Below are 14,601 nucleotides of genomic sequence, written 5' to 3'. Positions count from 1 at the left end.
GGGGAAAAGGGAAACTTTAATAATTCAAAAGTTGTAAAGTAGAACTAAACTATCTTAAAGGAGTTATTGTATAGATTTTATTTATTAATCTTGGCGTGTCGTGTGGATAGACCCATTAAAGAAACAAGGCATTATTAAACAGTGGACTTTGATGGAAAAAGTCCAGCCTAACACTATGAAGCCCTTGTAAGGTGAATTGCTTTCCAGTTTAGCTGTTTGAGACAGAATATTTGTGGTAGCTTAACATGTAGAGTAAAAAGCTCAGTGAGGACATGTTTGAGGTGATGCAGAGGTTTTGAGAATTAGTTTCCCTGTCTGGGAGTTGTTTCTATTATAACTGTTCACATTTCTAAATTTTGAAACATTCTTATTTTGGAAGTAAAGACCATTTGAGGTGTGGCGATGTTTGTTATCTTAGAGACACAAATTGCAATTTAAAATTTGATTTACCAACCAAAAGACTATAGTCCAGAAATGTCCTTCCCCGCTTCCAATCCCCCAAAAGTTTTATTGGATTTCTAAGGATTTAGATATGAAGAATTAACTTGATATGATATGTGGAATAAATCCTAATTGCAGAAACAAAAATGGAATGTTAGGAAAGATTTTTTAAATGTTGATAGAAATATATTGTCAACAGTAATTAACATGAACAGGAAATGGATTGAGTATTGTTGAAATAAATCTTTAAAAACTTTTGGTGTAGCAATATTAAGTATTCTTGCAAAATCTAAAAAAGATTAATGACATGATACATGTATAAACCACATGCTAAGAGGGAAATACTTGATTGTAAATGTCATATAAGTGAAATTATTCCTGTTTGTCAACAGTGAAGACATTGTTTATTTATGCCCATAGGTAATAATACTGAAGGGAAAAGTGCAACCCATATGTAAAATATATAAGGCGCAGTAATGCCACAGCTACGAATGTCTGCCATTTGTGATGCATAGGTGGTAAACTGCCAGGAGGGTGAAATGGCAACAGACCTCCAGGCATTTGTGCTTCAACTTATGCACAGAGCTTTGCTTTGTTACCAGTAGCTAATTTTGAATGCCTGGAGAGGGCAAAGGGAGTGTCCACTTTCTGTCAACATTAAAAAAAAAATCATCCATGTTTTTAAAAGTTCATAGTAATGCCTCATATTAGCATAGGACTGAATATATGCCATACCTATTTGTTATTCAAAGTAGTGTGAGATATTTCTCATAATAATGCTTCAAATAATACTTGGCCTTAATGTGTGTCAGATCAGGACTTCAGAAATGATTTACATTATCATTCCTTGCATCATGTTACCAGAATAAGACCTATATAAATGCTAACACATACTATTACTATTATTTGTTTAACAGTTTTGTTCAAACATTTAACTCCAGCATGTACACTCAGCTGTCATTTTCTTGTAGTTTCCTTTGAATGGGGATATTAAGTACATTGAGATAAATTGATTATTTTTCTATATTGCAGAAGGAAATTCTACAAGATGAAGAGGTTAAAGATGAGAATGAAGAGGAGGATAAAGCGGAAGTGAATGAAAATGTAGATGAGGTGGATAATGGTGCAACAATAGCAAAAAAAGAACAAGAATCTATTAATGAGAGAGAGATTGACATAAGTGAACAGGTTAGATATCTTGTGTTGTTACTCTAACTTTCAAACAGCTAGCTGGTTCAGGGAAGCTCCTGTTACTCTTGTTTGATTTTGTAAGTTTTCAGATTGTGCACTATTAAATTTTAAAAATACAGTCATTTGGTAGTATAGAACTTAAAAATTGCTGACACGAGAGACATGTTGCTGAAGTTTTTCATCTTGCACTCATCAGGACAAACACAAGAATGCCAAATTTCAAATGATCACAAAAATTTATACTACTGGAGAAAAGGAATTGGTTGGCAAGTTGACTCTGGCCGAGACGTTGCCATGGAGAAAGCAATTGGGAAATATAGGCTCCCCAAGTTCACTCGTAATTCAAAAAAGGCACAAGGCTTGAACATATCCCTTTTGTTTGCAGAGAACAGGTCCCTTTTTATGAATGTGTCTCACTTCTAGCAAGTGAAAATGAGTCGTTTTTACTTGTTCATGGGATGTGGGCATCGCTCATTCAGAGGGCATTTTTAAGAGTCAATCACATTACTGTGGGTCTGGAGTCACATGTAGGCCAGACCAGGTAAGGCTGGCAGATTTCTTTCCCTAACCAAATGGCTTTTACAACAATTGACATGTTTGCATGGACATCATTGGACTTTTAATTCCAGATTTTTATTGAATTCAAATTTCACCATCTGCCATGATGGGATTTGAACCCATGTCCCCAGAGCATTATTCTGGGTCCCTGGAAGACTAGTCCAGTGACAATACCACCACCTCTCGCTATGAGCATGATTACCTTAAATTGGTTATTAGCACATAGAATTGTAGAAATCCTGATGGCCAATCACAGAATCACATCTGATAATAGACATTTTGTTTTGGGTTTTGCAAGTGCAGTCTGGTTGAGTACGATCTGTACTCTGCCTATTAAGAACAACCAAAGGAACATGCTGTTTGATTCGATCAGCCAGTCATTGGGACCTACAACCCATGTACCTGGCTTCGCACCAGCGCTGAAATTCATACAAGAAGTTGCACAGTTATGTGACAGACAGAATAACTTTTTGGACTGAAGGCAGAATCCTCTTTGTGGAAAACTCCATTGCTAAGTAATTGTGTAGTAGCAGTGTGAAACTCCTTCCTTAATCTGTTGTTCAAATTTTTGAGATACTTTGCCTTTCCAAAGTAATTTGAGGTAGACAGGCATTTTTTTGGATCTGAAAGGAGAGGCCTATGGCCCACTTGTAGGTTTGCATAATACACAGCAAACAATGATCTGATCAGGATAGCCATTGTCCCACAGGATAGCTATGTTGCACTTTATTTCTGTGTTAAGTTTGCATGGAAAGCAAATGGCTATGGCTCTATTTGCAAGATTGCCAATAAGGCCAATCTTAAAAGCACGAAGAGTTGTATGAATCCCAATGTGTATATTGACCGCTGAAGGTAGAGGCTTGTGGTAGACAGTAGTGGAGAACCCGATAGTGGATTCTCAACCAGCGTGTCGAGGAAAGGGACTGCTTCACTCAAAAGTGAGTTTGAGCGTGGCCTAGAGCACATTTAGGTGTGTAAGGAAATCCTTATACATGGCTGCAGATTTAAACATCGCATAGTTGGTTTCCATGGGAAACGCATTTTTGATGGAATAACTCCTAGCCTCCTACCACGTGCATATTTCCATGACGTGGATAGAGGAGCAAAAGGCAGTTGCAGTTTTGGATGTAAACCTTTCCCAGAACTAAAGATATTGCAGATAAATAACATTTAAGAAGGAGCAGAACAAAAGAAATGAGAAAGAGGGACACCATATACAACGAACACAGAGGAAAGACAAAATTATCTGTTAGATGCTAAGGTGGGGATAAAGAAAAAATCGTGGTGAGCAGCATGTATCAGAAAGATCATCAGTTGAGGTGAGGCCAGGATACATAAAATTAAAATGAATGTATGGATAAAATTAAAATAAAACTTAACCAGCATTGAAAAGAAATTGAGGTAAATGTCAAAATATCAGTTGAACCTGGGTGACTCAAGCCATAGTGTCAACAAGGGTGGGCAACTACAGCATGATGAACAAGATTAAATTATTGTGAAAGCGTTGACATACCTTTAGTAGCATTTTCCCCATTATAAATGTTTACATATGAAGTCTCCATCATGAATGTTAGTCAAAACAAGACAACTGAAAGCAAGTTTTTTGGCAGGAGTGTCAAATACACAGGACTTTTAATCATATTGTCATAGTGTAGCAAATCAAGACTACAAACAATTTTCAGATCGAGTGGGGTTAGTGGGATTAGCAGGACCTATGCCAAGTGAGGATTGTAAAACTGGAAGTCAGAGAGAGGAGGAAGATAAGAGGAAAGGGGAGAGAAGGAGGGAGGAAACAAAGCAGCAATTGAGGGCAGGAAAAATCCTGTGTTAGGTGGGAAAGATGGCAGGGCTGCAGATAAAATAAGGTTAGAGAATATAGGAGATAGGAGTAGGTAAAGCAGGTGTAATGGAAATTACCAAGCTGTTGATGTGGAGATTTGGAGGGGTGACAAAAACTTGATCAAAGGGCTGGTTTTAGGAGGATCTTAAAGGAGAAGAGGTGGTGGAGGAGAGGGAATTCTGGAGTTTAGTGTCTAGGCAGATTAAGGCATGGTGGTACAAAGAGAGCTGGATTGCATAAGAGGCCAGGGTCAGCAGGAGCTTGCAGATATCATTGAATAGTACAATGCAGAAGAAGGCCATTCATCCCATTGAGCCTGCGCCATGGAGAAGACGAGGTAGTGAAGCGATTTGAACATGAAGATGAGAATTTTAAATTTTAAGCTTGGCAGTGGGTTGGGGGAGCTGGCCTGAGCCAAATTAAGTGTCTATAGGGACATGCTGAATGGAATATAAGCAGAAGAGATTTGAATGAGCTGAAATTTAGAGGATGGAGGGTGGGAAGCCGACCATAACAGTATTGGAATAGTCAAGTTTAGTGATAGCTGAGGCATAGATGAGAATTTCAGCAGCAGATGGGCTAAGGTAGGGTTGGAAGCAGGCAGTATCAAGGAGGCAGTCTTTGTTATGGAGAGCGAATGGGGTTGGAGTCTCAGTCAAACAGGATACCAAGGCTTTGCTTCAAAAGCGACACCAGGTGATTGATCCCTTAACCACATGTTATCTGTGAACATGTATGGAGGCACAGCAAATACAAATAGTATTTAAAGGGGCAGTGGAAACACTGTGATGAGATTACAGATATTCAGAATTATGCCGGGTGTTGAGGATGCCAGGAGAGATCTTTCCCACTGCATTCATGGTTGCTGTTGAAAAAAGACAGAGAGTGAGAGAGAGAGCAACAATGGAGTTAATGATAAAAGCTGGAGAAGTTAGGTTGGATGCTGACGTACGGCAGAAAGTGGGTCGGGTGCATGGTTGAGGTAAATGTTTGTTGGGGTTGTTGAAATTTGTTTATATAATTGGGAACAGGAAAAATGGTGGATTATTTCCCTCTCCCAAGACTAGGCCATTGAGATTGACTTTGCCAGACCTCAGACAGTATAGCAGGAAACTTCTTTGTTGGTTGAAGAATTTTCATATTTTTGATAGAAGAGCTATACTCTGTGCTATCTCTATTCCCAATTGCCTGGGAATTAATTGCATAGTTCTTCCTGATTCTTCAAAATTGAAATGGCTTGTCTGTAGCCCACATTAATACTGGATGCCAGGGATGAACTTTTGATCCTTGTCCTCGCTTTTGCTGTGGCACAAATGTTGGAAAATATGTTGCATGAGGCATTTGTGACTTTTTTCATTATGGAGCATGTCTAATAATATATGGGAGCACTAACCGTGTATCATTGCCACTTCCTATGGCAGGCCAAGTCCTAAAAAACTTCCCACTTAAGCCCACTTAAATTGGGCCCCGGCATCACCGTAAATCAAGTAAAAAAAATCCAGACCCTGGCATCTTCCTGAGTGGCATGGTTCAGTGATATACTGTGTTGATTTGCCATCATACATAGATGATTTATCCTACACTCGTCGCTCGTTTTCATTTTACTAAGATCTTTACTGACGGGTTGGAAAACAAATAATGGTGTTTTATTTTATTGCTGGTTTTTTACAAGGTAACATCAATTAATAGTGAGAAAACAGAATCTGAAGAAGATGAGCAAGGTATGTATTTATTATATACCTTTTATACCAATAGTTACAATATTAGAACTTTTGTACTGTTGAATTCAGGCTAACCAACTGTTGTAACTACAGGTCACTCTTTGCAAATCAAATACTAATTTTGGAAATATGTCTCATGACACATTTCAGAACCATCTGATAAATCAACTTTTAAAAAATTGTTTTCAACATCATAATAAAACACATTTTAAGCAGACAAATACATAATTCTTACCCGAGCCATATCTTGATTGCCTATTTTAGTTATTGGCACATTAAATGTTTTTTATTGTTCTTTATTTCATTGATGTTTTACAATTAAATTCAATCGCAATTACGCAGTCATAATAGAAAAAAGGCCTTGATTAAAGTTTAAGGCCAGCAATTATAGGACTGTATAAAATCCTTGGGCCTTTCCACACTGCCAATATGTAGGTGTACTTTGCAACAGTTTTATTCAGGGATAACAGCAAACCCTTACAGTCTTGTTATTAGCACAGCAAAATCCAGGCCAATATACAGTAATTATTTGCTTTTGAAATATTAGACAGACAAGATTCCATTCACTTATGCCAAGAAATATTCAAAATAACTGGCTAACTGGAGGTGCAGGGTCTAGTGGAAAACATATTTTGATGTATGGTCATATTTGAAGAACTGACCAAACAAAATTTGAATTTAAATAAAAACTAGTGAATTTGTTGAAATCAGTTTCTGTGGACTGACAGTTCATGCCTTTTTAACTTAATTATGCTTAAGCTCTATTTTTGAACCTTTGTTACATTCTGGAAAATAAGTTCAAAATACATAAAAAGAAAATTATCATAGCATTGAACATTTCTTATGTACAGTGTTTGTTCTGTTTGCTGTCTCGTCTTTTGATCCACCTTTACCTTGCACCATTGCTGCTGGAAACAGTGGGAGCCCTGCTTCAGGAAGCCTGACAATCCCAGTGTAATACCAGTTCCTGAAAATTGGTAATTCAGTATGTACAGGATTACATCCTAACAATTGGTGCTGGCATTCTAACTTGCTAGGCTACTTTCCTACCTATCTGATGTGTCCTTCTCAGAATGGATTCTAGAGTTAAGACCCAGTTTATTCTTGTTCAAGCAGTGCTTCAGTCACCCACTGTTCATTTCATTACTTAATTTATTTCCCACAGAGGATAGCCCATTGCGAAATTTTAGTCCTTATTGTATAGTGTATCTTTTGGCTAGCTAAAGACTATTTTTCAGTCACTGTTCAATCTAGAAACCCAGTTTTCTTCAGAACTCAAATTGAAAAACAGTGGGATCAGTGATTATGCTCTGCCCTTAGATGCCTTTGGGATGCTTTGACATATAGTAAATTATTTATTAAATATTTTAGTGGTGTCCCACGGCAGAACAAGAACATTGCTCTATTCTTTATCACATATGCCGGGTGTACAGTTTGACTCTTTCTGCGAGAACTAATTGTTTCACGTATCTCAATTCAAAGTTGCTTTTGCTTATTATTTTGCTCATTCTGCTCAAATAGGATTTGCTTGTTCATGCCCAGTTTATTTCATGAATTTTGTTTCGGAAATATGGATGGCACTGTTTTCAATGCATAGTAACTTTTAAAAGCTTGTACTTCTGACTTGCAAGGAATTGCAAGTGAAGGAATTTTAGTTGGCTTTTCAGTAACCCATGTAGCCTTAAGTATTTGAAACTTTGATTAACAATGTATTTAAACTATTCCATTTAAAGCTAAAATGTTAGTTCTTGTGATAACTTTTTGGATAAATGATGTGATCAGTAGGGTATCAAGCCATGCAACGTAGGAGGTCCCAGGATTTATGCTGTTAATTAATCTCAACCAGTATGACAATGTAATTGCTACCAATGGGCAAAAGAAGCTAAGACTACCAGTCCTGAATGCTTTCCAGTTATCCATGCTGAAGATGAGCAACTTAATGTGTCAGACAGAGACGCGTCACCCAATTTGGCTTTAATGTCTTTGGCCAAATAGTCAACTGACACATGGAAAAAGTCTGATGGATGAGGTAGTGGAGAGCTGCCAGTAACTTTAGAATCATACCCCAGCGTAAATCAACACCTTTAAAAAAAGAAGTGGTCTCTTTGGGAAGAATTTTGCAGTAAATGTTCAGTCATATCAATTATACAAATTACATTTTCATATTTTTGCAGTTTTTGTTTCGTGCCATTTTGGAAAAAATATGAACCGTGTTAAGAGGCTCAAATAGATTTTATTATATTCTTCGGAGCAAGACTTAAAAAATGCTAATAGGTACCCATGTTCCCTCTAAGCTGTGCGCAAAGATTATGTATGTATGTTGAGATAAACAGGTGGCACACTACAAAGAAAATTTAGAGGAGTCTTTGATAGGTGCAGTGCAGCATTCCTCGAATGAAGGTTCCATTTATTTTCAAAATGACTAGATGTTAAGCATGAGTTACTTTAAAATGTATATATTGCTCAATTTTCCTTTGAATTAAATAGTCTACATAGGAGCAGGAGTAGGCCATTTGGCCCATCGGGCCTGCTCCACCATTCAATTAGATCATGATCATAGCTGATCATCTACCTCAACACCACTTACCTGCACTATCCCCATATCCCTTGATGTCATTAGTATCCAGAAATCTATCAATCTCTGTCTTGAACATGATCAATGTTTGAGCTTCCACAGCCCTCTTGGGTAGAGAATTCCATAAATTCATCACCCTCTGAGTGAAGAAATTCCTCCTCACCTCAGCCCTAAATGACCTGGCACTTATTCTGATTCTGTGTCCCCTGGTTCTAGACTCCCCAGTCAGGGAAAACATCCTATCTACGTCTACCCTGTTACACCCTGTAAGAATTGTGTAAGCTTCATTGAGATCACCTCTACTTCTTCGAAACTCTAGAAAACACAGGCCCAGTTTCCAAAGAATCCTGCCCGGGGATTAGTCTGATGAACCTCTGTTGCACTTGCTCTATAATGCAAGTATATCCTTCCTTAGGTAAGGAGACCAAAACTGTACATAATACTCCAGGTGCTGTCTCACTAAGGCACTACAAAATTGCAGCAAGCCATCTTCACTCCTGTACTCAAATCCCCTTGTGATGAAGGCCAACATATCATTTGCCTTCCTAATTGCTTGCTGCACCTCCATGTTAATTTTTAGTGACTCATGAACAAAGACACCCAGTTCTCTTTGGACGTCAACTCTTCCCAACATCTCACTGTTTAAGAATTACTGCGCCTTTCTGTTTTGCCTACCACAGTGAATGATTTCACAATTATTCACATTATATTCCATCTGTCCTGTTTTTGCCCATTCACTTAGCCTGTCCAAGTTCCCTTGAAGCCATCTTGCATCTTCCTCACAACTTATATTCCCACCTAATTTTGTCATTAGCAAATTTGGAAATATTACATTTGGTCCCCAAATTCAAATCATTTATATAGATTGTGAACAGCTATGGCCCCAGCACTGATCCTTGCGGTACCCCACTAGTAGCAGCCTGCCATCCTGAGAATGAATTATTTATTCCTACTCTGTTTTCTGACTGTTAACCCGAAACGTCAACTCTTTTCTTCTCCGCCGATGCTGCCAGACCTGCTGAGTTTTTCCAGGTAATTCTGTTTTTGTTCTCAATCCATACCAGTTTATTACCCCGGCTTGCATGTGCTCTAATTTTGTTCACTAACCACCTATGTGGGACTTCATCAAAAGTCTTCTGAGAAATCGAAATAACCCACAGCCACTTTTATCTATGCTACAGGTAACATCCTCAAATAACTCCTGCAGGTTTGTCAAACATGATTTCCCTTTCATAAATCCATGTTGACTCTGCTCAATCATATTATTTTCCAAGTGCCTCGTTATCACATCCTTTATAATAGATTCTAACATTTTCGCTATGTCAAATGAACAGGTCTGTAGTTCTCTGTTTTCTCTTCTTAGATAGTGGGGTTACCTTTGTTACTTTCCAGTCTGCAGGAACCTTTCCAGAATCTATAGAATTTTGAAAGATAATGCATCCACCTGTAGCCACCTCCTGTATCACCTTCTTTGAAGACAGACACAAAGTAATTGTTTAGTTTCTCCACATCTCCCTATTCCCCATTATAAATTCTCATGTCTTTGCCCATAATGGCCCCACAATTGTCCTTGCTAATCTTTTCCTTTTCACATACCTAAAGAAGCTTTTACAGTCAGCCTTTGTTTCTCGCCAGATGGCATTCTCTTTTGCCTTCCTTTATCGGTTTCTTGGTCCCCTTTGCTGCATTCTGAATTGCTTCCAATCCTTCGGCTTACCACTTTTTCTGGCAACCTTATAAGTCACTTCCTTTGATTTAATTCAACCTTTAGCTTCTTTTGTTCGCCCACCATTGGTTTACCTTTCCTGTTGGATTTTTGTGTCTAAGAGGAATGTATATTTGTTGCAGGCCATGTAATAGTTCTTTAAATATTAGTCATTGCCTGCCTACCATCAAATTTTTGAGTGTATTTTCCCCAATCCACCATGGCCAACTTGCCTCACATACCTTCATGGTTTCTTTTGTTAAGATTTAAGACCCTCGATTCTGATTGAACTATATCATTTTCAAACTTAGGGCGAGATTTTCCGCACCTGTCCGCCGCCAGGATTGTGCGGTCCTGCCACAAGACAATGGACTTCTGGCTGGAGGGCCGCCTCGCCCCCGGCACATCCTGCCCGCAATGGGGATGGAAAAACCCAGCCTTAATGTAAAATTCTATCACATTATGGTCACTATTTTCTACACGCTTCTTTACAGCAATGTTATTAAAAAACCTTTTCTCATTGCATAATCTTAACATCTGTCATAGGGAAAACATTAGAAGCTATTATTAAAGATGTTATGGCAGGGCACCTAGAAAAATTTAAAGCAATCAGGCAGAATCAGCATGGTTTTGTGAAAGGGAAATCATGTTTAACCAATTTATTGGAGTTTTTTTGAAGGAGTCACATGTGCTGTGGATAAAGGGGAACTAGTGGATTTACTGTATTTAGATTTCAAAAAGGCAGTTAAGTTAACAAGGTGCCAGATCAAAGGTTATTGCAGAAAATAAAAGCTCATGGTGTAGTGGGTAACATATTAGCATGGATAGAAGATTGCCTACCTCACAATAAACAGAGGATAGGCATAAATGGGTTATTTTTGGCTGGCAGTTGTAGCGAGTGGTGTGCCACAGGGCTCAATGCTGGGGCAATTTCTTACTATTTATATAAATGACTTGGATGAAGGGACTGACAGTATGGTAGCTAATGACATAAAGGTAAGAAAGTAAGTTGTGAAGAGGGCATAAGGAGGCTACAAAGAGGCATAGGTTAAGTGATTGGGCAAAGATCTGGCAAATGGAGTATAATGTGGGCAAATGTGAAATTGTTTATTTTGGCAGGAAGAGTAAGAAAGAAGCATAGTATCTAAATGGTGAGAGATTGCAGAGCTCTGAGATTCAGAGGAACCTGAGTGTCCTAGTGCATGAATCACAGATGGTTAGTATGCAGGTACAGCAAGTAAAGCTAATAGAAAGTTAAATAGAATTAGGAATGCTAATAAGATATAATCATTTATTGTGAAGAGAATTAAATAGAAAAGAGGTTATGCTTCAGTTTTACAGGGCGTTGGTGAGACCACATCTGGAGTACCATGTGCAGCATTGGTCTTCTTAGTTAAGCAAGGATGTAAATACATTAGAAACAGTTCAGAGATGGTTTACTGGACTAATACCAGTAGTGGATGTGTTGTCTTATGAGGAAAGGTTGAACAGGCTAGGTTTGTGTCCACTGGAATTTAGAAGAGTAAGAGTAAAACCTTAAGATCCTGAGGGGTCTTGACAGGGTGGATGTTGAAAAGACGTTTCGTCTTATGGGAGAATCTAGAACTAGGGGTCACTGTTTAAAAATAAGGGTCGCCTATTTAAGACAGAGATAAGGAGAATTTTTTTCTCTTGGAGGGTAGTGAGTCTTTGGAACTCCCTTCCTCAAAAGGTGGTGGAAGCTGAGTCTTTGAATATTTTTAAGACAGAGATAAATAGAATTCTTGATAACTAAGGGGGTGAAAGGTTATCGGAACACGGGAAGATACGATCAGATCAGCCATAAGCTTATTGAATGGTGGAGCAGTTTGACGGGACAAGTAGCCTACTCCTGCTCCTAATTTATATGTTAGTATGCATGTTTGTATAATACTAATCCTAAAATAGCCTGATCCCTCGTTGGCTCTTCAACGTACTGCCCCAGAAACCCATCTCGTACTACTCCAGTAAGTTACCTATTAGCGATAATTAGGTTTACCCAGCCTATGTCCAGAATTTTATGTTCGGCGTGATGTCATCACGCACTCACCTAACGTTTTGTTCGGTGGGCGCACAGCCAGAGTTAATTAAGGCCATTAATAAGCTAATTAACTTGAAAGTTACACTGCCTGTCCAACCTAACGGTTGGCGGGCAGGAGAAAAGGCCAAGCATCCTTTACATTTTTAGGAAACCTCACCCACGAGCAGGATGAGGTTTCCTAAAGCTAATACAAATTAAATTAAAACTTTATTTTAAAATTTAAAAAATGTCCTATCTCATGTGACACAGTCACATGAGGGGACATGCTTCATTAAATTTTTTATTGTTTTTAGTAATTTTTTTATAAAGCACTTCAATCTCCCTGAGGCAGCTCCGTGCCTCAGGGAGATTGAGGTGCTCTTTCGTGTGCATGTGCGAACTGCGCACGAGGCACGGCTCTCCCTCCTCCCACCCGCCTGCACGGGTAGCGCTCAGCGCTGCAGCTCGCAATCCATGCAGAGCAGGCATTAACTGGTGCACCAGCATGAAATCGTGGTGTGGAGCCAATCGTGGGCAGCGGTTAGCTCCCCAACTGCTCCACTGAGCCCGCTCAACGAGGGAAAAATTCAGGCCTATATGTAAATTGAAGTTGCCCATTATTACTGCATTTCCCACGTTACATGCAGCTCTCGTTTCCTGTTTTATACTGTGTCCAACGTTACCACTATAGTTTGCTGGCCAATAAACAACTACCACCAATGTTTGTTGCCCCTTGCAGTTTCTTAGCTCCACCCAAACTGAAATTTGATACCCTCCCTCCTACACTAATTCACCAGCCAGGTGTTCAATTGCTCAATCCTCCTTTTCCTATGCTCACTAGCACATGGCACTGGGAGTAAAACTGAGATTACTGCTTTTAAGGTCCTATTTTTTAATTTCTTTCCTAACTCCCTAAAATCTACTTTTAGAACCTCAGCCCTCTTCCTACATATGTTGTCAGTACCAATGTGGACCACAACCTCTGGCTGTTTACCCTTCCCTAGAAGAATGTCCTCTGTGACTTCCTTGACCCTGGCATCAGGGAGGCAACATACCATCCTGGAGTCACGTCTGCAGCCACAGAATTGTCTAACTAATGTTTCCTAACTAGTGAATCCCCTATTACTAATGCTCTTCCACTCTTCTTTCTTCCCTGCTATGCAGCTAAGCCACCCATGAGCCATGAACTTGGCTCTTGCTGCACTCCTCTGAGGAAAAATTGATTAGTGAGCGAGAGTGAATAAGGGCACTCCTGCACTACCTGCCTGGTTCTTTCAGACTACCTGGCAGTCGCCCATTGCCTCTCTGCCTGCATACTCCTAACCTGCAATGTGACCACCCACTTAAATGCACTGTACAGGTAGTTCTCCGCTTCGCGGATGCACCACAATGATTCCAGCAACTCCACCACTCGAGATCCAAAGCCCAGAACTCAAGCTTCTTCAGCTGGTGACACTTCTTGCAGATGTGTTTGACTGGGACACATGGTACGTTCATGGCTTCCCATGTTCCACATTCCACTCAGCTGAACTGCCCTTCCATATCTTAACTTTTACAAACTATTTATTATAAGTAGAATAAATAGAATAACTTACCAGTTACTCAGCAATCAGCTTCTTTCTCTGTACCAAAGTAAGAGCCAAATGCTGGAGGCCAAAAAAGGTAGAAAAAGAAAGGAGCACCTCCTTGACCTCTTCACTGAACTCCCTCAATCACCAAATCCCAGCTGCTCACTCTGTGAAGTGACACCCTGTACATAAAATTATAAGTATATTTCTAGTTAATTGTAAACATAATTTCCATAAAAATTCTCATTATATGTTTGCATTACTTTTCTGCATGATAAATGTACCTTCACCTAATATGCTCAATGTAACCATAGTTAAAGAAAAGACAACAAAAATGGAACTTTGTTTTATGAACTTTTAGATGTAATTTTCCAGGATATGCAGCAATCCATGCTTTTGTTCAGAAACCTGAACTTGATTAATCTTGGTCTTAACGTTGCATCGAATGCAAAGTATCTTTTCATCAAACCACTGCAAACCTAAGTTGTCAAGTTTTTTTCCTAAATACCAATTATGTTCCTAACCATACAAAATTAACACATTAATCATTTCAGACTAAAGTTAATTCAAACATAACTGATTCTGGAAGCTGTGCTACATTTTTATATAGTGGCCTCTGGCATTTTAATAAAGTTATTGAGCAGTAATTGATCTTTATTATTTTTATTTTCTGGACTTTCTTTTAAAAATTGAAGGAATTTTAAAATGTTCGTTTGATTTTTGTAGTCAGGTGTTTAACAACAACCAAAATTTATATAGTGCCTTTAACATGGAAAAATGTCCCAAGGAATGCCACAGAAACATAATGAAGAAAATAAATGGTGAGACAAAAAAACATTAAGAGAGCTGACTAAAAGTTTGGTCATAGATTTTAATGGGGGGCAGGAGTCTTAAAGGAGGCTGAGATGCAGAGAGGTTGAGGGAGCAAGTTTCACAGTGTGACACCTAACTGACCGAAGGCTGT

General features: G+C 38.8%; 1 protein-coding gene across 1 annotated transcript in view; it reads left to right on the top strand.

Moving 5' to 3' along the window:
• The window catches only part of rpgra (retinitis pigmentosa GTPase regulator a), a 132,056-nt gene that overhangs the window by 86,644 nt on the left and 30,811 nt on the right, over window positions 1-14,601 (top strand). The window contains exons 14-15 of the mRNA XM_041211145.1: window positions 1,474-1,629; window positions 5,703-5,751. Of these exons, the coding sequence (XP_041067079.1) occupies window positions 1,474-1,629; window positions 5,703-5,751 (205 nt within the window). The remainder of the gene's footprint in view (window positions 1-1,473; window positions 1,630-5,702; window positions 5,752-14,601) is intronic.

This window comes from Carcharodon carcharias, chromosome 18 (genome assembly GCF_017639515.1).
Source record: "Carcharodon carcharias isolate sCarCar2 chromosome 18, sCarCar2.pri, whole genome shotgun sequence".
Taxonomy (NCBI): Eukaryota; Metazoa; Chordata; class Chondrichthyes; order Lamniformes; family Lamnidae; genus Carcharodon; species Carcharodon carcharias.
Note: the sequence above shows the minus strand (reverse complement) of the source record. Positions and strands in the feature narration are given on the sequence as shown.